At 33.1% G+C, this 23,127-nt stretch overlaps 1 protein-coding gene across 6 annotated transcripts in view; it reads right to left on the bottom strand.

Annotated features, from left to right (window-relative positions):
• Window positions 1-23,127, bottom strand: part of C2CD5 (C2 calcium dependent domain containing 5) — an 83,256-nt gene that overhangs the window by 36,204 nt on the left and 23,925 nt on the right. For all 6 annotated transcript variants that reach the window (XR_004351754.1, XM_032645454.1, XM_032645456.1 and 3 more), the window contains exons 9-11: window positions 20,095-20,180; window positions 12,138-12,246; window positions 232-346 (exon numbers count right to left, since the gene is read on the bottom strand). Coding sequence is in view for 5 of the 6 variants with exons in the window: in XM_032645454.1 (XP_032501345.1) it covers window positions 232-346; window positions 12,138-12,246; window positions 20,095-20,180 (310 nt within the window). In the remaining variant the exon portion in view is untranslated. The remainder of the gene's footprint in view (window positions 1-231; window positions 347-12,137; window positions 12,247-20,094; window positions 20,181-23,127) is intronic.

The raw sequence follows: 23,127 nt of genomic DNA, 5'->3' as shown, positions 1-23,127 counted from the left end.
ACTTCAGTGTACAAACTGAGGCTCACAGGAGTAGAGTAACTTTCCCAAAGTTTCACATTAATTAAGTAGCAAAAATGGCGTATGAACCTCGGTGTGATATACTCTAAAAAAGCCCATGCTCCTGGACCACTCCACTATTCTTCTTTTCCCTGTATCTGCATAAAGCTTTCCCCCTTTCAGATGACAATCTGTAACTTACAGCATCTAGAAAATCAAGTTGTTTTCATTTACCAGATGCTAGTTGATTCACTGTAGCCCACTACAGCATGACAGCCTAATGCTTTGGCATGTGATTTTATTTCTTGTCTGATTTCTGCCCACCACGCATCTCGAGTTTCTGGTTCATCTGAAAAATAAATTTTAAATCAGTTCACTACTCAATAGCACACTGTCTATTTGAACAAGAAATGGTTAAAATAAGCATACTCTGGAAGGCAAAGAAGTACTATTCTACAACAGTTTTTAAAACTTCACATCTTTAAAATGCTACTTCTCAAAAAGCTTATTAACATTTTAATTTAATGCTACTTCTCAAAAAGTTTAACATTTTAAACTCGATTGCTAGAAGATAAACCACCTAGTTCTATTTGCTTTATTACTTTAAGGGACATCTATAGGGATGTATTTTATTAGATACAACTTGAAAGGTAGACCCAGAGTTTCCAGATTCCAATCTTAACCTAAAAGGACATCCTATGTCTCACCTCCCTGAGTGGATACCTTATGGGTTATATCCATAAATTTAACTTAAATTCTGATTTCATTTCCTGGTACCTATTTTTTATAATGCGCTATATTCTGGGTTCTTTCCAAAGCAAAGATTTGTCAATGTGAAAAAGCAGAAAGCCATCTGTAGCCATTCTTCTAAAGAGATGTGGGTCCTGAAGCAAAGTGGCAAGAAATAAAGGGACTGGCCAATGCAAAATAAGGAAAGCAAATACATTTAAAAGATTAATACAAAGAATCTGGTTAATGTTTATAAGGACAAATTTCAGATAGAACACTGTAACTCCATAAATGGCTCTTTAGAATCACAGAATTGCATTTTATTACCATAAGGAGTCCAATATTGCTTGTAATGGAGCATTATAGATGGAGCATCTGTCACACATACTTCCTAATCACTTGCATTTAGCTGCAAACTACTGATGAACAGCAGCTGCATATATAGTAACTTTTTAAGTGCAAAGATGTTTAAAAAAGAAACGGTCTATAATCAGCATATCCTAATTTGTTTCTTTTTGTGGCAATTCCGTTTGGGAACAACTTGGAATAGAAAAAACAACTCTAAATAATACGCTAAGTTCTTACTGTAAATTTTCCACATAAAAGGCACTATTAAGACTGAAAATCAAACAATCCACAAGCCTTCTTTTTGAATTTCACTACTTATGCAGCTTTCAAATACGTTTTTCAAAATAAGTAGAATAAGTAGAATCATACTCACTAGTGAAATACTGAAGACAGCAAAGTAAAGAAAGGTTAAAAGGCTTGGTATAGCTCACATTCCTATGATCTCCTCCGCAGGGAGGAGATCAGCAAAGGGGAGAAATGAGGAGATAAAAGCCAGAACTACAAATGATGCCAGCCAGTTCTTGATTTAAAGTTTTGGATCCAATACAGAGCTACCTTAAAACTTTCTTTCAGAAGAAAAGAAAGAAAGGCAAACTCCAGGAAGCTCAGGAAAAGATCAGAGTACAAGATAAAATAAAGAAGGAAAAGAAACAGAAACTACTACAATATGGTGTTAGCAATCAATATTATGAATTAAGAAATGTGTGAGACAATTAGGCGGCCCTATTTTGCACATACACTACTATGTTAAAGAACTTCTTCATATTCCTAACTGACATGTAGACGTCAACAGCACAAATACACTTTCAAATCCATTCTTTTTAGGACATACGTGTTTTCAGACCAATTTGGATATCTATTTAACATCATCCTTTCCTATTAGGGAAATTTTATATCACTAAGATGAACTATTATTCAAGTAGTTGCTCAATCTATCAAAGTACTTATGATTCTTTGAAAATAGATATCACAAATAAGAGAAACATATCTCAGTTTAGAAAACAATTATTTTCCTGAAAAACTGTGTAAAACAAAAAGTCTAACTTTTCTAAAATTTAATAGTAGAACATGCTATTTACTTTTTACATCATCCCAGTATTTACAATACTACTTGCTAAACCAAATAATCGTACACTACATTTTTAGATTTCTCGCATTAGGTTTGCCTACATATTGCTGCCAAGTAATACACGGTAGCTTTTCTGTTTTAAAAATGAATTTTACAGGAATTAATCCACAATATTGTTGTTTAAATTAATGAAAAATGGAGGAAGTTACTTATTTTAAGTTCAAGATCTATTTATTTAGAAAGGCCAGCATGCCTAAATGGAAAAATATGTAATAATAATTACTATGAGATACATGTAACCACAGAGAATACAAAGTTTTTTTACATCAAACTTACCTTGGTATAATACATAAAATAATCAGATAATTAAACCAAACACTATGAAAGAATAAGTGGCTGATTAAAAAAAAAAAAAAAACAAGAAAAAATGCTGAATGCAGCGCAAGTAGAGCATTCATTCTCTTCTGACAAGTTCACAAGCAGCCTTTATTTTTGACACATGAGCCACACAATTACACATGGGGATGCCACTGCTGTACTTAATAAAGTATTTACAAGCTTAATAAAAGCTAAAAAGTTACATAACAGGGGGCTAAGGAAGCAAATGGCATATGTCCACACTCCAAAGAATTTCTTAAATTTGGTTTTTGGCTAAAGCAAAAGCTCAAAGAACGAAGGGTTTTGCAAAGCAGATTCAGCAGACAAGAGCCAGAAACAGTGGATGTTTTGGCGCATGCTTGGATCAGGTGACAGTACAGACTGAAAACTATGGCAGCTCACTGAAATGGTTACAGAAAGTAATGGCCCTAGATTCTAGGTGAAAGCAAGGCAAGCATACAGTAGGGAGCACTTAATCACAAACTAGTAATTGGATTAACAATAATTACCTACAACTGTAAGCAAGAAGTCAAAGGAACGTTTTGGCTATTAAATTTAGGGGTTAATTAAGATAAAATTAGGATAAATCAATTTATTTAATATTACAGAAAAATTAAATTTATCTTCAAAGCCTATTTTATACTTAATGCCAGAGATGAGCCAGAGAAAATTCAAGTAGTAATCATAACTCAGCCTAACTTATTACCACTGAAAATTCAGAAATATCATAGTTGCCTAACTTATTACCACTGAAAATTCAGAAATATCATAGTATTTAATCCCTATTAATGGAATTTTTAAAGCTTAGAAACAGCTAATTACATTTCTTACAGGAAACACACTAGTGAATTTGAAGTGTTTTACTCACCCTACAAAAGTAAAAACTAAGGATTTACCATACTAATATAAAAGGCAAAACAAAGAGTCCAGCTTAAAAATTCGCTGGCAACTATACATGCCATATATGAAAGTGGATACAATCTGGTCACTTGAAGTATATACAGCTGAGATGCGAGGGTTGCAAATAAACATTTCAGAGATGTCAAGAAAAAAATATTTTCACTTTAAATACCATGCTCCTCCCAATAATCTATAGAATTACTTATAATTATAAAAAGATTATCATTTTAGGAGATATTAAAAGTTATATATTTATACAAACTATATTTCATACTATTTTATGTTTTTCTTCTAAGGATCAAAACTCTTCATTGCTAATATCACAAATCTTTTACTATATCCTTTTAATTGTAGGCATGAACTGAGCTCTAGACCTCACTGATGCCTTTTTTAGGGGTAATGTCTTCATGCCTGGGTTGACACCACAGTCAATTCATTTTACTACTGTTACTTGTCTAGAGCATGGCCATAGCTTGATATCTTGCCATCGTTTTAGCATTTTATCTTCTTTTTGAAGTACAGGTGACACTGGTAAAGATTCCTAAAATGACAGTAATAGTTTACACCTCAAAAAGTAAAGAAATGAACAACTCAACATAACATGCTTTTATAAAACTGAATCCCTTTGAGATTTTAGGCAATTACACACTTGCAACTAAGAAACGGTGACTACCTAAAGTGTTCAATTTAGTTCTATTTTTATACAGCTCTAGAAGAGAATAACTCTGTCCTTGGGAATCTTTTAATCTAGTTGAAAGAAAAACAGGAAATGGATAGTTATTCAATCTAATTTTTAAATAAGCAAGAAAGATGAAGTGTTAGGTAGGATTTTCAGTACAATGATAGTGTATCTTGTTAACGGACAGCACAAAAAGCTACATTCTCAAATACCTGAAATTAATATTCCAACCCAAAACAACCTTTTGAAGAAGATATATTTCCCCTAATGAAATAGAAATTAGAGAGTTCAGGTTCAAGGGAGTATACAACCTTAAACTGGATGGTGATTCAGTAAAGACTAAAAAGAAGAGTCTCATTATAGAAGAAGTGATGTGCAAAGTCAGAGAAAACTTCAAGACATAGTAATTTAGAATGTTAGGATGGTGGCTGGGATACAACCCATGTTGGATCAAACTGGAGTCTTTACTATTTGTAAAAAAAAAAAAAAAAAGTCAAATATGTAATCTACTCCTTGATTGCGAAATTTCACTCTTTATACATAATGTAATTGGCGACCAGTTACATTATTTTATACAGAGAGAGAATGATATATTACATTTACATGTTACATTAAAATAATGTAACAGAATATCCAGTTACACTTTACATATACATATATATGAAAAGAGTGAAATTTCACACTTAAGGAGATTACCCATCTGACTTTTTTTTAACAGTAAAGAATGAAAAGTAATGAATATCGTTACATTATGTACAGAGGGAAAATTATGTATTACAGTTATATGTCACATTATAAAGAAAAGCTCACATGTCACGCATGCTATATTTATGCCTTCTTGAACTCTATATATCTATTTCCTGAAAACCTTATTAAAATACTGAAAACCAAAAGCTGCTTAACTACTTTAGGCTTAGTTTGCACAGCTGCTCATGAGTGTCTCTCAGACATAGAAAAATAATAATTGCTGAGATTATCAGCAGAATTCAAGTTCCAAGAAAGCCTATCTCCATTTAACTAACACACACACACACATACACACACACACTCACAGAGCAAAACAGTATAACAAAAAGCCTCGACCAGGTATGTAAAAAGGATGAGGATTTACACTGGATGAACACTGGTGTTCCCAATCCCCAGCATTGTGCTCAAGACATGGTGGGCACTCCACAAACCACCACTGAAGAAATATTTGCATGATCAGACTGATATGTATATTCTATAAATATTTCCTTATATATCAGCTGACTCATATTTTGTTAAAATTAAATATTTTTAAAGCAGTAACTATACATTTCTTAGGTTTTAACTATTAATTTTTGCCCCCAAAATAGAGTGAAATTTCTAAACAACTACAGTTCTAAAAACTAACAAAAAAGAGTAATATTTTCTAAATTCAGACGACTAATCTAGAGCTTGCATTATCACTAGCCAAAGTTCATTTACTATAAGATTGAGAAAATCTTCAGCCTAATGTCTTAAAATCTACAATCTGTCTAAAACTTAAAAAAAAAGAAAACTTTTTAGAATATTCTCAGAAACAAAAGAAAAGTTAGCTTCAAACACCTTGTTTTACTAACTCAGGACTTAAAAGCACTCTTAAAAATACTGTCTAAGTTTATAAGCTATTTCAAACTAGTACTTTTCAAACCACATTATATAACTACTTTATATTTCCTCTTGTCACTTCCTGAAAAAATTATCTAAGCTGACAGGCATCCTACACAAGAAAAAATAACAAATTTTACTCAACTCACTGAGACTATTACTAATTAAGAAACATGTATGTCTGAGCTATTCAGAAATAATTTTAGTGGTAAACTCAGAAGAAAAAAAAAGATCATAGCCATCTGAGAAACAATAAGCTCGGGCTATTAAAATTTACTCTTAAAAGTTTACAACTGAACTTTCAAATAGACTTGAGTTTCCACATGCCCCCCGGGATGTCAGACTTCTAGACATGTGGAATAACCTTAATCTATCTTCCTCTCTCAGCTGAAAGTTGCCAAGAGCCTGTTTCACTCACCACATCCTACTAATCACCAAGTCCTGTGGATTTTACATTATAAATAGTTCGTAAATTTATGGTTACGAGTTTAAGTCCTGAAGCCAAAGTAGTAAGGTTGAAACTCTGGCTCAGCCACTTTCTGTTTTACTTTGGGGAAACTGCTACATTTCATATTGCTCATCTACAAAATAGGAATAATGCCTATGTCAGGGTTGTGTTTTGAGGATTAAATGATCTACTACCATAAAGCACTTAGAAGAGTATGTAGTACATAGTAAGTGCACTATAAACCTTTAGCTCTCCTATGACCACCAAATCCTAGGTCACTTATCTGGCCAGTACCACTGCAGTCTACTAACTGGGCTCCCTGTCTCTAGTCTTGCTGCTTTTAAATCCATTCTCCAACCTCTAGTCAATGATTTAATGCAAATGTGGTCATGGGCTACCCTGTCTTATTCCTATGCACCTCCTGCTCCTGGCATGTCACATACAGATCCGCAAATGTTACATCCTCCTTCCTAGCAGCAAGATTCATCTTGTCTTTCTCAAAGTCTGTTACCAGGCCAAGAAAATAAGAAGCAAGGTAAGAAAAGGTAATAATTTTTAAATAAATTCTCAGATAACGAGTTCCCTTCTTCCTGCTCTATAAAAATATTTTCTATCACTTGTAGTTAACACAAACTAAGACAACAAAGCAGGAGAAAAGGGGGCAGGAAAAAAAAGGTAAACTAACAAAGACATTCTAAATTAATGGCAAAAAACTTAAAATAAGTATGAAGTAGCTATGTAATAAACATCATCGAATGAGTAATGGCTAGGATATTGTTTTGCACATGCTTGAAGTTTCAGAACTACATTCAAAGAATGTATTAACATGGCTCCAAATACACTGTCTGAAATATAAATCTGCGTGAATCTCCCATATACCATCCAACACTGAGCTCAAGAATTACCACCTCTATAAGCTTCCCTGCCACATAGCGTTAATCCTGCCTTCCTCTTTAACTCTGTATCTTGTATCACTCCATAACACACAGTAATCCATTTACATATTCTTCTATCCTCCCAGAATATGAGCTTTCTGAAAATAGGAGGACTGGCACCTTTGCACACCTATTATCTAGTGAACTGTATGGCACAAAATAAATTCTAATAAATGTGTGCATGATATATCGTGTTTCATGAAATACTATTGTGTGATATAAAATGTTCTCCTATATTTTTCCACATTTTAAAGTTTCTGAAATAGGAATGTCTAATAATTAGTAAGTATGTTTGACTACCATGTGTTCCCTTCTCTTTTCTCTTGGAAGGCATCTAACACCTGGTATTCAGAGGGTCCAGAAAATACAATATTGATGAACAGTTTCTAGCATTAATAGAAACTGTATCAACAACTACTTTTCTTACTGATGTGGTCAATTCTTGATTTTCTATGGTAATACAGGACAGGAGTGGCTAAATATTCCCTAATGATGGAGAAAAATATATAAATGATTTGAATATATTTACCAAATAAATCACTTTTTTTCAGAATTATCAAGTTATTTTTCTGAAACTAGTAGCCGAAAAAACCTGGTTTCTGAATATGTGCCAACTACTGGAATCAAAAGATTCTAACACCTCAATCAAAAGCATACAACTATGAGCACATTAAACTAAAAGTGTCATCTTTTAATACGCTATAACATATCCACCTTTTCTTTCTTATACTTACTACTGAACTTTATTTTAAATGACGGCAAGATATACTGCTTCCTCAACCATGTTTTTCCTCGCCAGATTCTGTAATTCTGCTTACGTGGGACAAAGTCTTTATTATGTCTACAAGATTTAACTTTTGCCTTTTCCACTTTTCCAAAACTGTTCTATCATTTAATACATCTCTCATTCTAAACATATTTGCCCTCACAAGGTTTCAGGCTCCTTAAATTATTAATGATTTACGCCCTCAATGTCCTGTTCTCATGTAATTAGCCTTTTTCTCTGCCCACTACCCTAATCTGCCTATGTTTTAAAAATATATTCTTATTTTTATTAAATGAATCCAGCAGGGTATTTTTAATTTCTCACTAAAAATTAAGTATAAAGCATGACATTACAAATGATTACTTCTAATCAATGTGATAACATGCTGGCAAAAACTTGGATAGAAAAAAGAGGTAATTTCCCCAAAGATTTACCAATTGATGTCGGTCTAAATCTGCAAAGGTTGGACTTGATCAGACTGTGTACTAGACTGACTTTAGGTAAATCTACATGATGAACATGAGTTACTTCATAGTCAAACATGCACTACTTACATCAGAACTTACATCCTGGACTCCTAAGAACAAAAAAAGTTTACAATATTGAAAAGATTATGGGATATTATCTCAAATGCTAAGCCTCCTGGTGTTTCTGTTTTTGTTTTTCTGTAAACAGATGTACTTTCTGACACAATTAACTGAAAAAGTTCTATAGGAAAATACCAGTTTCTGATACTAAATCAAAATGGCTCTAGTATGTAATTTAAATCTAAAATAAAAATAACATAAAAATATAGATATTTATATTAACAGAACATGCTTTTAACAAAAAGAAAAATTGCCTTTGACTCTAAACCACATCATCAGCTGTAAAGCTATCTTAGTTTAGTTTCTTTAAAAGCTACAAACTATATTCATATGTAAAATTACTTAAAAAGAAATATTCTCATGTCGAAGGGGAAGGAGGAAAGCTTATGAAAGCTGTTAATCCCCCCAAAATCTGCTCTTACTTACTAAATTTTGGAACACTCTAGAATTATAAATAAAAATGCTAAGCTATACTTTTATAATATTTATAGAACACTAAATATATTATAATCAAATCTCAATTGAAGTTTAAATATACTTTACAATTATTAAACTAGTCATTTAATACTTATTTATTTAACAATTAATATTTCCTTAATCACAAAGCTAATGCCAGTGTCATTTACCTGATATGAAAAAACTGTCCAAAATGTAATAAATATAATTTAAAGTTATCATTCTGAAAGTTAATCACCTAACAGAAGTCATTCATAATTTATGGTATTTCTATGGTTTTGATTAATTCATTTTAGTTAACACATTTTTATGTTTGCCATTTCCATGGAGATTACAAAAGTTATCACATATGTATTGCAAAATGTTATCTGTATAACTGAATTGACATTAAGCCTATTTAATCTAGAACATTTCTAAAAACTTCACTGAGCTGCCATAATTTTTGTCAGCATATGTAGTACTGAATGACCATTAAAATACCTGAATTGAAACTATTCCAGTCTAGCAGTTTGTAAGATCTTGTGTTACCCATAATTCCGACAAAGGCTGAGTTCAAAACAGCAAATTAGTAGATCAGTTTTAGGTGCAGAATAGTAAGAAAAAAACAAAAAACACTACAAATAAGAACACAATTTGACAACACCACTTGACAGGAACTAGAAAGACACAGACAGCAGAGTTAATAAGAAGTAGAAATAGATAGAGAAGAAGGAACATGCTATCATAATCTAACATTAACTAAAGTCTAATTAAAGATAATTACCTTTTCAAAACCACCCCACTCTTTTCCTTATTGTATGACCCTGTTTGCTTAATATTTAAAAAGAGGAAGTTCTAAAAGAAATAACTCCAAAATACAACCCATAGAGTTAGTAGGTGGTTGTGATTTTAAAATAAGACTTTTCCTTTTACACTCAGTGTGAAAAGAAAATTTCCTATATTCACTAGTCAAAAAATAGCTGCAAGATTCATCTGAGAGTCCAATACAGCACTTTTAACATTAGCACATGCACCTCATCCATCATAATTTTCTCTCGGCAGAGTAACTCAGTGTCATAAAATTAATACATCATCATTATGGTAGATGTTAACTGAGTTTTGTTTTAACATTCAGCTCTTTTCAAAATTAAAATTTTTTTCATAAATAATTATTTAAGGGGCCTGGAGATTAAGAAAATGTTAAGCAAAGGTTCCTTTTTAATGCATAATACACATACAAAAAACAATACAAAGAATGTGATAACTATACCAAAATAATATAATAACTCGACCATTAGACTATGTAACTGATTTGTGTTTAACTGAAAATAAAACAAAACTGAAATACAACTTACATAACATTAAAGTATTTATATGTATATGCCCACAATCTTCTGGGAAATAAAACATTAGTAACTGAGAATTTCTCCATGTGAATTGAAAAAATATTCTGACAGAGAAGGAAAGGAAGAGAATGGATGAGCTGTAGTTACAATACACAAAATATATTCTGTAATAAGGAAGGATTTGTGTTTTCTTCCCTGGGTCTGGATTCTTACATTTCTTACACAGCTAGAATAAACTGGCAAGTATGGAAAACCCCCAAAAGCAGTTGTTGTTGTTTTTAAGTAATGGCATGTAAAATATGGCTCTCTACTTAAACTTAGTTAAGTAACCTTCATTTGTTCTCCCAGACTCTACAGCTTACTCAGAGTATGTGGAAGCAATGATGACATCAAAATGTTTTCAATAAACAAAAGACATCAACAACAACTGAATATATTCCTGAATTTTTGGAGCTATTAGATCCATGGGTGGGTGCCATCTATCAAAATATTTGAGTCAAGGGTCCACAGAAACACAGGTAACTTGGCCTTGGGTCACCCAGTTAATGTCAAGTATTAACTCAGTATTTCCTTGCACTTTCCAAATAATTCAAGTTCCTAAACACATAGATATGAAACTTGGCATAGTCCTCAAGGTCTCAATCCAGTAAACTGGCCTCAGTCTAAACATGCCTTTTAATTACTGCAGAATACGCAAATACTACATGAAGATAAGACCTTAGATTGACTCAAAAAGTAAGGAACAGGGAAAAAAAAATAAACCAGAGAAGAAAAAGAGAAGACTGGTGCTTAAAAGATGTATTTGCTCAGCTTTAGAGTTAAATAATCCTAGCTAGCCTTGCTTTTCTGAAATCCTGTTCAGGGTCTAGAAAAATTCCATTCTGCTTAACTCAAATGACATCAAACCACAGGACACAGATTAAATTTCTTAAAAATCTAAAAGAATGGTAATGCTCTGTATCCTCAAAATCACTATTTGTGTTTTGCATACAATAATTTCAAAGCATTTTTCTCTTTTATATAGCTGTCGGTACAAGCCCCAGGAGAGGTTACTGGAAGTGACAATTTAAAATTTTCAAAAACATATCTGATATGTGCCAAGTAAGAATATTAATATAACTTCAGGTTTAAGGTATGTCATCAAAATAATAAGTGATTTGAGCAAGTTATTGGGCATCTAGTCAATGAGAGATGTGAGAACAGAGTCCATAGGAAAGTTCCTACCATACTTATCATGCTTATTTTAGGTTTAGAAAAATCATCAAAGCATTTTTAGTCCAAGGGCTTGAAATTACTAGGACTTCCATGCCTCTTCTCTTTTATAATCAAGACCCTGTGTTTTAAAGAACTGAGCTGTTATTTTTTCTTGTTCACTTATATGGAACAAATAGCTACATAAAAGAAACCAAGGACCCAAAGAGAATAGTTGCCTTTTTTAAACTCTTAAGGTACTCTACACAATGTTTACAATTACATTTTAAAAGAATACTTCTTTTATGAATAAGGAAATTACTCAAAATCCATAAAGAATTATTGCTAGTGAAAAGAATTAACATCTTAAGCCAATGGCCACAATGTTCAAATTGTAAAATTTGTTATCTGCATGGGTCAAAGAAAATAATAGCTGACTCAAAAGTGACTTAAGGATTCCCTCAAAGTGATACACCTTGGCCAAAGATGAATCAAGATTTGTTCTGTATACAAACGTAACTAAAATATATACTTCTACTTAGTTTAATTATTTTTAATTAAGATTACTGCAAATATTTTAGAGCAACGTGCGTCAGTTCATACTTTCTTTGTCATTCTTCTTTCTGGATAGATTTGGCTTAAAAAATTATAAAAATCAATGTTAATAATCACAATGTAAGTAAATGAAACATCGAAAACAAACTTCTAAAGAACATACCAGGATTGTGGATACGATCCAAAAGCTTCACAGAGCGTGCACTAACAACTCCCCCGACATGCACGAGGAATCCAGGAGGAAACGCCGTCAAGGTAAAAAATGGAAATTCCTAGTAGAAAGAACGGGGGAAGAAAACAACTGACCATGTGTGAAGTACAAAAAATGTGCTTATTAAAAAGCTTGTCATAAGGAAATGAATTCTACCCCTTACAAAAGGCTACCAATTATGCATTACAGATGCTTTGTAATTAAAAGTTTTCTTGGATGTTAGAGCTCTAAATCCATTTTCCCACATGTTATACAAAGTCCGAACACTCTTTTTATCAATTCTAAATGAGAAAAAAATGTTCTCAGAGTTCCAAATTAAGATATTTGAACAGGGGGCTTCCGTGGCGGCCCAGTGGGTGGGACTCCTCGCTCTCACTGCTGAGGGCCCGGGTTCAATCCCTCGTTGGGGAACTAAGATCCCACAAGCCACACGGCGTGGCCCAAAAAAAAAGGTATTTGAACACACTCTTCCTCGCAATCTCCTATTCTGATGCAAGGTGGCAATGAGACAGGAGGGCGGGGGGGGGGGGGAATTTGCCTGCCCCACTACCCCACATCTACTTCTCAGTGGGCGTAGACTATCCCTCAACACACATACCCTATCCCGGGCTACCAGTAAAGACTCTGAAGGTCTGGGGCAGGAGATGGAAAAGAATGTGGGACTCAGGGAGGAGGAGACAGAGATGAGCAGATCAGGTTAAGAGCTACATAGAAAGGTGAAGAGAAGAGCCAATGTCAAGTTCAGGTGGGCAGAGAATCATTGTGTGAGATTATTTACTCTATTAACATGGGGGCAGCAGGAAAAAAATGTAAAAACATAAATGCGTATTGAGAAAGGGGAGAGGTATGCAGATGACAGTAAGGCGAGCAATAAAATTCTACAAGTTCTTTTAGGCTTTATTCTCCCCTTCTCTCTCAAGGATATCAAACTTGTCAATTTAGAGACAAAGAGAAGCATGCGAGAGAGAAATGGTAAAGCAGAGAAAGGAAATTCATTGAAACAACACCCAGAAAGAAAGGGGAGTTCCTGTGGTTGCCCAAATACAGAAGCCTCTCCCGTTGTACAAATTGGTAGCAAGTAAGGGAAACTTAATATCCAACCTGTCTAGCTGCAAGATTAATGTAGCTCACTTAACCAGAAGTCACTTACCAGTAGCCTCAGCTATTCAGAACATAACTGAGAACTGGAAAATAAACAAAACAGGGCCCTCAACAGTCAAAGGAACTGTTATAGTTCCAAGTACTAAACTTCAGGTACTTCATTCATAAGAGATCCCCACAGACCATTTTCATATGATGATATATGGTAATTATAAATGTATAATGTTAGGAACATATTCTAAAATCTATTGGTATCTTTTTTTCTGGACCCACAGCAGATTAAATGCAGCAAATAAAAGCTGGGAGATAAAGAATATTACTAGAAGCAGGCACATTAAAAACAGCAAGATTACTGATTGTCTGCTTAAAGCATGGAGAATACGAACTGACCAAAGCATAATTCACACAGCATAGCAACTTGGAGCCATTTACCACGGAGGCAAACAGTCCTGCACACCTCAATAACTCATGAGATACAGTATTAAAAAATATGTGTGTGTATACATACACACACATACATATTTAGAAATAAATTCATTCAAATTTAAAAGTAATCTTTAACAAGGGCAAGAAAAACCTAGGCTATACAAAAAGGAGTAAAAAAACAGTCAATGGAAGTGGACAGGTGTGGTCCAGCTGATAGGAAGAGGAAAAGGAAGAGAAGGGAGATGACGGGAGGAGAATTTTACTTAAAAGTATTATAAAATGGTTAGTCAAGATAGCTCCTTATTTCCATCTAAATTTTTTAAAATATAAGTTTTAAATGAGGAATGTACAGGTAAGCTTATGTTACTGGAAACTTTAGTATTTTACCTAATAAGTTAGATCTCTAAGGTTTTTCAATTTTAAGAATACGGAAGTTTTTAAATTTCCTCAAACTACTGTGGCCAAGTATAAAAAACACTTTACACTTAATCTTGATAGTTAACATTTTAAATATTCTGGGTAAGAGACACTGAAAATGAAAATTTTGTAAGCTAAATGGAAAACAGTACTTCCACCAAAAATTGAGAAATAAATTAGGTAAATTCCATGCTGGAAACCATCTGCATATAAGATTTCAGATAAGTATGAAAAAAATGAACCTAAATGATTTCTCTATTCAGGATTCTTTGACTCTTCTCCCCAGATTTCAGAAGATGGGATAAAGGGACAGGAGGAAAAGCATCACTCTAGAGCCGGTCACAGCAGAAAATGTAGGGGAATGGCTGCCCAAAGAGGCGGAGACCCACGCTACCAACTTAAACTCTGTCCTAACTGTCCCCAGTTCATCCAGCACACTCCCTCAGTTTAACACACAAAATTTAACCTACAATTAAAATGACATCGTTAATCAACCCAAACTAGCATCTTCAGACAATTCTCTCAGAAGAGCTACTGCCAGTATCTCAGCTGACTGTTAAATACCTATCCTCCCACTACCATCACCAATGACTACTATGGAGCACTTACAGCGTGCCAGTCCTACGCACAGTAGCTTAAAACTATGCTTCACAATCTTTCCCACACCCTGAGACAGAGGTACCATCATCTCTGTGTTTCAGGTCAAAAACTGAGATGAAGAGGGCTTAGGTTCTCTCTGAACCACAGACTTTATCACTTGGCTTCTTGCCATTTCTGGTTAAAACACTGAGTTAAAGAATTGATTTTAATCTCTAGTCCGTTACTATACCTGATGAATCTATAGGTTCTCTTTCACTGAAAAGGACAGCCTCCTTAAGATCAGCCCAAGCACACCCTGCTTTCAATGTCCAGATGGGAATGCCAGGGACTACAGAAGACATTTTCTCTGGAAAGCCCTTATATTAAAAGTATCCTGGTGGTTAAGAATCCGCCTGCCAATGCAAGGGACACAGGTTCGAGCCCTGGTCCAGGAAGATCCCACATGCCACAGAGCAACTAAGCCCCTGTGCCACAACTACTGAGCCTGTGCTCTAGAGCCCGCGAGCCACAACTACTAAGCCTGCGTGCCACAACTACTGAAGCCCGCGCGCCTAGAGCCTGTGCTGCACAACAAGAGAAGCCACCACAATAAGAAGCCCACACACCGCAACCAAGAGTAGCCCCTCAGTCTCTTCAATAAGTGATGCTGGGAAAGCCGGATACCTACATGCAAAAGAAGGAAATTAGAACATTCGCTAACACCATACACAAAAATAAACTCAAAATGGATTAAAGACCTAAATGTAAGGCTGGATACTACACCACTCTTAGAGGAAAACGTAGGCATAATACGCTATGACATAAATCACAGCAAGATCTTTTTCAATCCACCTCCTTGAGAAATGGAAATAAAAACAAAAATAAAGAAATGGGACCTAATGAAACTTAAAAGCTTTTGCAGAGCAAAGGAAACCATAAACAAAACAAAAAGACAGCCCTCAGAATGGGAGAAAATATTTGCAAATGAAGCAACCGACAAGGGATTAACCTCCAAAATATACAAACAGCTCATGTAGCTCAATATTAAAAAAACAAAAACAAAAAACCCAATGAAAAAATGGGTGGAAGACCTAAATAGACATTTCTCCAAAGAAGACATACAGATGGTTAAAAAGCACATGAAAAGATGCTCAACATCACTAGTTATTAGAGAAATGCAAATCAAAACTATAATGAGGTGTCACCTCACACAGGTCAGAACGACCATCATCAAAAAATCTACAAACAATAAATGTTGGAGAAGGTGTGGGGAAAAGGGAACCCTCTTGCACTGTTGGTGGGAATGTAAACTGATACAGCCACTATGGAGAATAGTATGGAGGTTCCTTAAAAAACTAAATATAGAAGTACCATATGATCCAGCAATCCCACTCCTGGGCATATACCCAGAGAAAACCATAATTCGAAAAGCTACATGCAACCCAGTGGTAACTGCAGTGGTATTTACAATAGCCAAGACATGGAAGCGACCTAAATGTCCATTGATAGAGGAATGGATAAAGAAGATGTGGTATATATATACAATGAAATATTACTCCACCATAGAAAAGAACAAAATAATGCCATTTGCAGCAACATGGATGGACCTAGAGATTGTTATACTGGGTGAAATAAGTCAGACACAGAAAGGCAAATATCATATGATATTGCTTATACATGGAATCTAAAAAAAGGCTACAAATGAACTTATCTACAAAACCGAAATAGAGTTACAGATGTATAAAATAAACATGGTTTACCGGGCGGTAAGGGAGGGGGGAGGTTTAAATTGGGAGATTGGGATTGACAGATACACACTACTGTATATAAATTAGATAACTAATAAGGAGCTACTGTATAGCACAGGGAACTCTACTCAATACTCTGTAATGGCTTATATGGGAAAAGAATCTAAGAGTGGATATAGGTATATGGATAACTGATTCACTTTGCTGTACAGCAGAAACTAATACAACATTGTAAATCAATTATACCCCAATAAATATTTAAAAAAAAAAAAAGAGTAGCCCCTGCTCACTGCAACTAGAGAAAGCCCGTGTGCAGCAACGAAGACCCAACACAGCCATAAATAAATAAATACATACATACATACATACATTTTTTTAAAAAATCTTGCCCTGTGGAGCCTAGATAAGACTTCATATGTTGATACTTTGACATAAGCCAAGTACATGCAGCATAAATCATTTAATAGCATGTGCTCAAAGACAGGCTAGTTGAAAATTCTGAGAACAAAATGGATTTTTTTTTAAGATTTAAATAGGATCTTTCTTAGAAGATAGTTAAGCAATTATTTTTGAAATCAGAGATTCTTTTTATTATCTCAAGACACCACAGTAAACTTTCTAGATATAAAACTCCATGCCAGGTTCCTACTATGATTTATTATATAATTTTATCCCCACTTCTAAAATGATAATTTGTCAAAAGACTTTGCTTTATATATCTAAGTTTCCCAAAGTTAAAGAAAGTTTCTTTCTTTAAATGGAAGACTCCATGGTAAAATATATTTGGGAAATACTAGGTTAAACTAAGTCAATTAGGTTTCTTTATTGAAGAAAAATATACATCCCGGAATCTAAAAAGTAACTTCATTTTTCTTACAAGTGAAAAAAAAAATCATATTGAAAAAATAAATCTATTTGCTTTACAGCAAACAGTTTATAGGCAGAACCTAAATCTAAATAAAAGTTTTATCTCTATTTCTCATCTCCCAATAATCTGATACCTGTTACCAAGATCTTGTCAACTTATTTTTTAATGCTTTTGTGAGAGAAAAAAAATAATAACACTTTTATTTTTGAGAACTGCTACTTGAATAACTCATAAAATAAAAAATGATGGACAAATAAAGCTTCTCTTTTCCATAAGAAAAAAAAGCCATATAATTTATTAAAGGTAGCAAGGGACAGAAATGAGTATTTTAAAATGAATATATAAAATGATAAGTAGATCATGTGTTCAATTTGATCGAGTGTTCAACTTGGCAGAGTTAAGGCATATCTGTACACATACAGGGAGAATTCTTCATACTTCTGTACATATTTTTCCCATACTAATGGCAACCACAGGTAAATGGGAAAGCCAAACAAGATAATGCTTTTTCTATTTATTACGTACACAGGGTAGAGAGGGAGGCTCACAAATTCAAGTAACTGCCACTGCAAGGTTTGGTAATGTAAATATATTGCCAATTGAGGCTTTATAAAGTTGTAAATGAAAACTGTAGTTCTCCACACCTTTGCTGTTAATGCCACGAGGATTATCTAGTAATGTATGCCCAATGTGTTAATGTGTCCAAAATTTTAAGAATTTTTGAAAGCATATTTGAAACATAAATATTATCCAAACTAAATCCAAAACAATTTTCACTGATTAGTATTTTTTTTTCTTTTAAAGCTAGGTGCTCTTCAAACTTCTTAGTATAGAGAGTAAAGTCATGGGCTTAACATACAAGCAAAATCTCATTATAGCAAATGTCAAGGCAACTCAAGTTTTTCTGTTCCTGTGAATTCTAGAATGGTAACTAGATTACAGGAAATATTCCTAGCGTACAGGACTCGAGAGAGTGTAAAACTGGGAGTAGGGAGGCGGTAAGAGCTCTCTGGCCTAAAAACTGTAAGTGACACACACCTTTATTTGACCTTCTTCCCCATGCTGTTAGTCTATGTTTGGTTTCAATGTACAGTCTGAATGTTTAGGTGGGCTACTTGATGGCCTGGTTGGTATGCCTGAGAGATGTGAGAGTAGCTGAAAGGCAACTGCTGCCTGACAGAGCATAAGGCAAAGAACTAGGTATTGCTAAAGTCCCATCGGTCTGTTTGTTCAGCTCTGTTCTCTGGAGCCTCGTCTAAAAGGCAAACAGTGCGTACACAGATACTTTCAGCACTAGGAAAGAAAGTCTAAAAAAATTACTTATTGTACTGTTTATAATAACAGGATCTGAAAAACACTCTTCTCAAAAGTCAACCTCTAGAAAAGAAATACCTTTGGTTTATAAAATACATCCTTTTACAGCCATTCACTATGTTTCTTTTTTTTTTTAATTTAATGCTAGTATAAAATGGAACATGTAAAAGAAAATTCTGTAAACGCTCATAACTTCCAAATCGGACATAATGAAAGCTATGGAACTGTGCCTTAAAATAACTGACATGGCATATAAAATCATGCACCGTATTAGTTAAGTAGAAAAAAAATGAGCCTCATAGTGCTATTAAATTAAAAAAAGAAACTTTGCATTATGAAAAGAAAAAAAGCTGGCAACATTTGTTAACAGCTTAAATAAAATTTAAATGATCAAGATTCAAACTACAAAAGCTACCAATACATGAAATAGGTTCTCACACAGGTTCAGAAACATACCCGCCTCCTACAGAACCTATGAGGTGTTCCTCCCTTAGCAATGAAGTTTATACAAAAAAATAAAAAGAGAAAATCATCCCAAAACTTTAACTATTCATTGTTCCATACAACATATTTAATAAAACAAATTTACAGTAATTAAAAGTGATGTATTCACATACTGAACAACCACATTATCTATGTTAATCTGTAGAAATATGGAATCTGCATTTCTTAAACCCAAGGACATTGGCCAGTGATAAAAATCATCTCAGAAAATAAATATATTAATATACTAAAGAATTATTTTTAATATAACATCAATAAAATTTTTTCTAGAAAATTTTCTTTTACATACTATAACTTTAATGTAAAATCAGAAATGATTTCATCATTCAGTGGATATTTCCAAATAGATTATTTCTAATATAATATTGGAAGACAAAACAAAAATTGGGCTTATCTAAAATATTCTAAAATTCTCTAAAGAGCATGAATAATTTCAGGCAATTCTGAAATATAGTCACATCTATTTTCTGATAATTTCCCATTCCTAAACATAACATTCATGACAAAACAGTATTAATAGTCATATCATAGTTTTCAACAGTCGTTTGCAAAAATTAACATAAAGAGTTTTTTTAAAAAACCAGAGGCATATAATAGACACCTCACAAATGTACACAGTCATGGATGAAAGAATTACATTTCCCAAGCTCTTAGATGTATTTTTGTAAAGGCTTAATTTTAAATTTCTTTCCCTATCTTAGTTTATTCCAAATTAAAAGTAGAATTATTCCAAATTAAAAGTAATTATTCATAAATGAATTACTCTGATACCTTAAATATATTTTGGATTGAAATTACAGTATTATAGATACATGACCAAAACTAGTTTATAAAAATAAGTTTATAAAATAAACTTATTATAAAATTATAAAAATAAGTTATAAGTACATGGAAGCATGATAATGAAATCATATTAACAGTGTAAGAATAAGGAATGTTGAGTGACTCTTACCCTCTGTTCCAATGCTGACTGAGTCTGCTGTCTTAATAGAGCTTTAAAGGGCCCCCCTTCTTTTCCAGCACTACCACTTCCCATTCCTACAGAACATCAGTACATAAATAACAACCAAAAAACAACTAGAGAAACAGACAGTTTAATTGCATTCATCTTCATAAATATCATGAGTCAAAATCTGTTAAAAACAATCCAAACATTTAAAGTATTTGTGATGGCAACTAAGCACATATTTTACTGTTTTTATTCACAACGTTTTCTTTAGAAGCAAGATGCCAAAGTCCTACTGATCACAGCAAGCTTTGGACTTAATTTGTTCTAAAAATCATTTATAAAATTATATTAAGGTGATAAATTTTTATATAATATTCAATTTTAAAATCTTCTAATAAAAATAATCAATATAATACCAATTATTTATACCATGCTAACAATTTAAGAGTGCTAAAAGAAATGAGAAAATTAAATGTTTATTTAAAAGTAAATATATAGAGAGAAAAAGCACTAATTGGGCTTATCTAAAATATTCTAAAATTCTCTAAAGAGCATGAACAATTTCAGGCAATTCTGAAATATAGTCACATCTATTTTCTGATAATTTCCCATTCCTAAACATAACATTCATGACAAAACAGTATTAATAGTCATATCATAGTTTTCAACAGTCGTTTGCAAAAATTAACATAAAGAGTTTTTTTAAAAAACCAGAGGCATATAATAGACACCTCACAAATGTACACAGTCATGGATGAAAGAATTACATTTCCCAAGCTCTTAGATGTATTTTTGTAAAGGCTTAATTTTAAATTTCTTTCCCTATCTTAGTTTATTCTTTTGATAATACTAATAGACCAATTATGGTCAAAGAATTATAGAAAGCAGGGGACAGGTGAGAAGCCAGTACTCTACAAACTAGAGTTTATAGTTTAGTCCCACCTTTTAAAACTGAAGATACATGCAGGCAGATTTACTACGTACGATGACTTAAAAAAGGAACTAATTTACTTTTACATTTTTAGCTGTTCTTGGATAAGGAAACAAAAGTTAGCATGTGTATAGTCCCATTCTGTTCTTTAAAAATAAAATGAAATGTATTTTTCTTGTAGTAACCTAAATGTAATTTTTAGAGACTATACAATACTAAACACAGAAATGAAACTAAGATTTTTATATGAAGCATATTGAAAGCCATAAAATAAAACGTAATTTTGTAGAGATAAATGAAATATCAGAAAATAGAGCAGAATAACTTGAAACTTAATGCAATGGACAGAAAAAAAATGGATAATGAAAGAATATCACCAAAATGAGACTTAAACTGATTCAAACAGAATAATTTACTAATGTAACCATATGGTTTAGCAACATGATGGTATAGGTCCAACATGAATGGAGTTGGTGTGAAGGGAAAGAAAGTAAAGCATCCAGAACAGAAACTCTGGTAATGAGAATCTAAAAATTATTGGAAATATGTAGATCTACGTGTCCTTAGACATATAATTTTTAATACATAAAATTCTTTTAGCAGAATATTCATAATTATCCATCAAGTAATCCTCAATCATGTCCTCATAATAATTCTAACCATTAAACTCTGTCTGCCAATAAGAAAAATAAGAGTACATCCTGTGTAAAATACCCAATACTTCTATATGGTATGAAATAATTAATTTTTTTCAAAGATGATTTAAAATAAAGGGATTAAAAAGCTGACATAATATGATCCTACCAGAAGCAGCCAGGAACAGCTCTTCACTGAAAGAAACACTTTTCCTCAGAACTGGGCTGACAAGGCTAGAAGGATGAGGGGGAAGGCTAGATTCCGAGAGGAGAAGACAGGACTTTTTAAGATGAAGGGAACCACAAGAGAGAGAGGGGGAGCTGGGACACAGGTAAATCCTAGCCCCCTGTGGGTAAGGTGCTGTGGAGGAAAGTAGCAGAGAAAAGTTGCAGATTCAGAAGATGACCAGAAAATGCAGGATAAGGAAAGCAATGATGAAGCAAAACATAACAGTAGAAATGAACTGTAAAATGCATACACCAATCAAGTAAGCATATGAAGTCATTCAGCAAGATCATCTATTCGACATAATATAAATAAAAGGCAGAGTCTAAAATTCAACAAAACCTTTACAAACTCTGCACTCATTAAAAATTTTTAAATCACTAACATAGGATTTTATGCCATTCTAATTACTTTTAGCTGACTTTCCTGCCATTTTTTGCTTAAGGCTGTGTAAAGCTAAAATGTACCACATTTTTTAAAGCCAGAAATTTGTTGTCTCAAATATAAAAACTTATTCAAAGTGGTAAAAGTATAGTTCTTCAAATGTTATTAACTAAAACATACCACTTATGAGTATTTTAATTGAATACCATTCAGAAAAAATCAACACTTGCTACCACATTAGGCAGATAGTCGCCATTAAGTTTAAATAAATAAAATATTAACTTCTTTCTGTCCATCTTTGAGATGTAAATTAATGATTTTCTTTTTCCTCTAAAATTTTAAATACGCAAATCCTATCACAGTACTGTTTATATTTACAAAGATTTGAGTACCTAAGAGCCAAAGAAACACCCTCTGGATCACAAAAAACATACATGGCAAAAAGCCTGACCAAAAAAAGTAAAAACTGGCTTAGTCAGGTGTCACATCAATATCCTAACACTAGAATTCTAAAATTCCACTCCTACTAGTTGAATACTTGCAAAAAAAATGAAAATAAAACCTTGTAAAATGTCAAAAATTAGACTCTATAAAAATATTTAAATCAATATGAAATTTTTTAAAAACCCATCTGAAGATCCATCTGAAGGTGGGTGATAGCTTTAACTACAAACAGAAAAACAACTTTCTCAGTCTAAGTTTTATTAACTTTATTCTATTTTTTTGGCTCTCCAATTTACCTATAATAAATCAATCATAAACAACTAATCTATCATGAAATACATGCTGAACTACAGCTCTAGGAACTTTAGAACATTCATAATTTTGCCACTTTAAATCTCCATGAGAAATAGCAATGC

The sequence above is a fragment of the Phocoena sinus genome, chromosome 10 (assembly GCF_008692025.1).
Source record: "Phocoena sinus isolate mPhoSin1 chromosome 10, mPhoSin1.pri, whole genome shotgun sequence".
In the NCBI taxonomy this organism is placed as follows: Eukaryota; Metazoa; Chordata; class Mammalia; order Artiodactyla; family Phocoenidae; genus Phocoena; species Phocoena sinus.
Note: the sequence above shows the minus strand (reverse complement) of the source record. Positions and strands in the feature narration are given on the sequence as shown.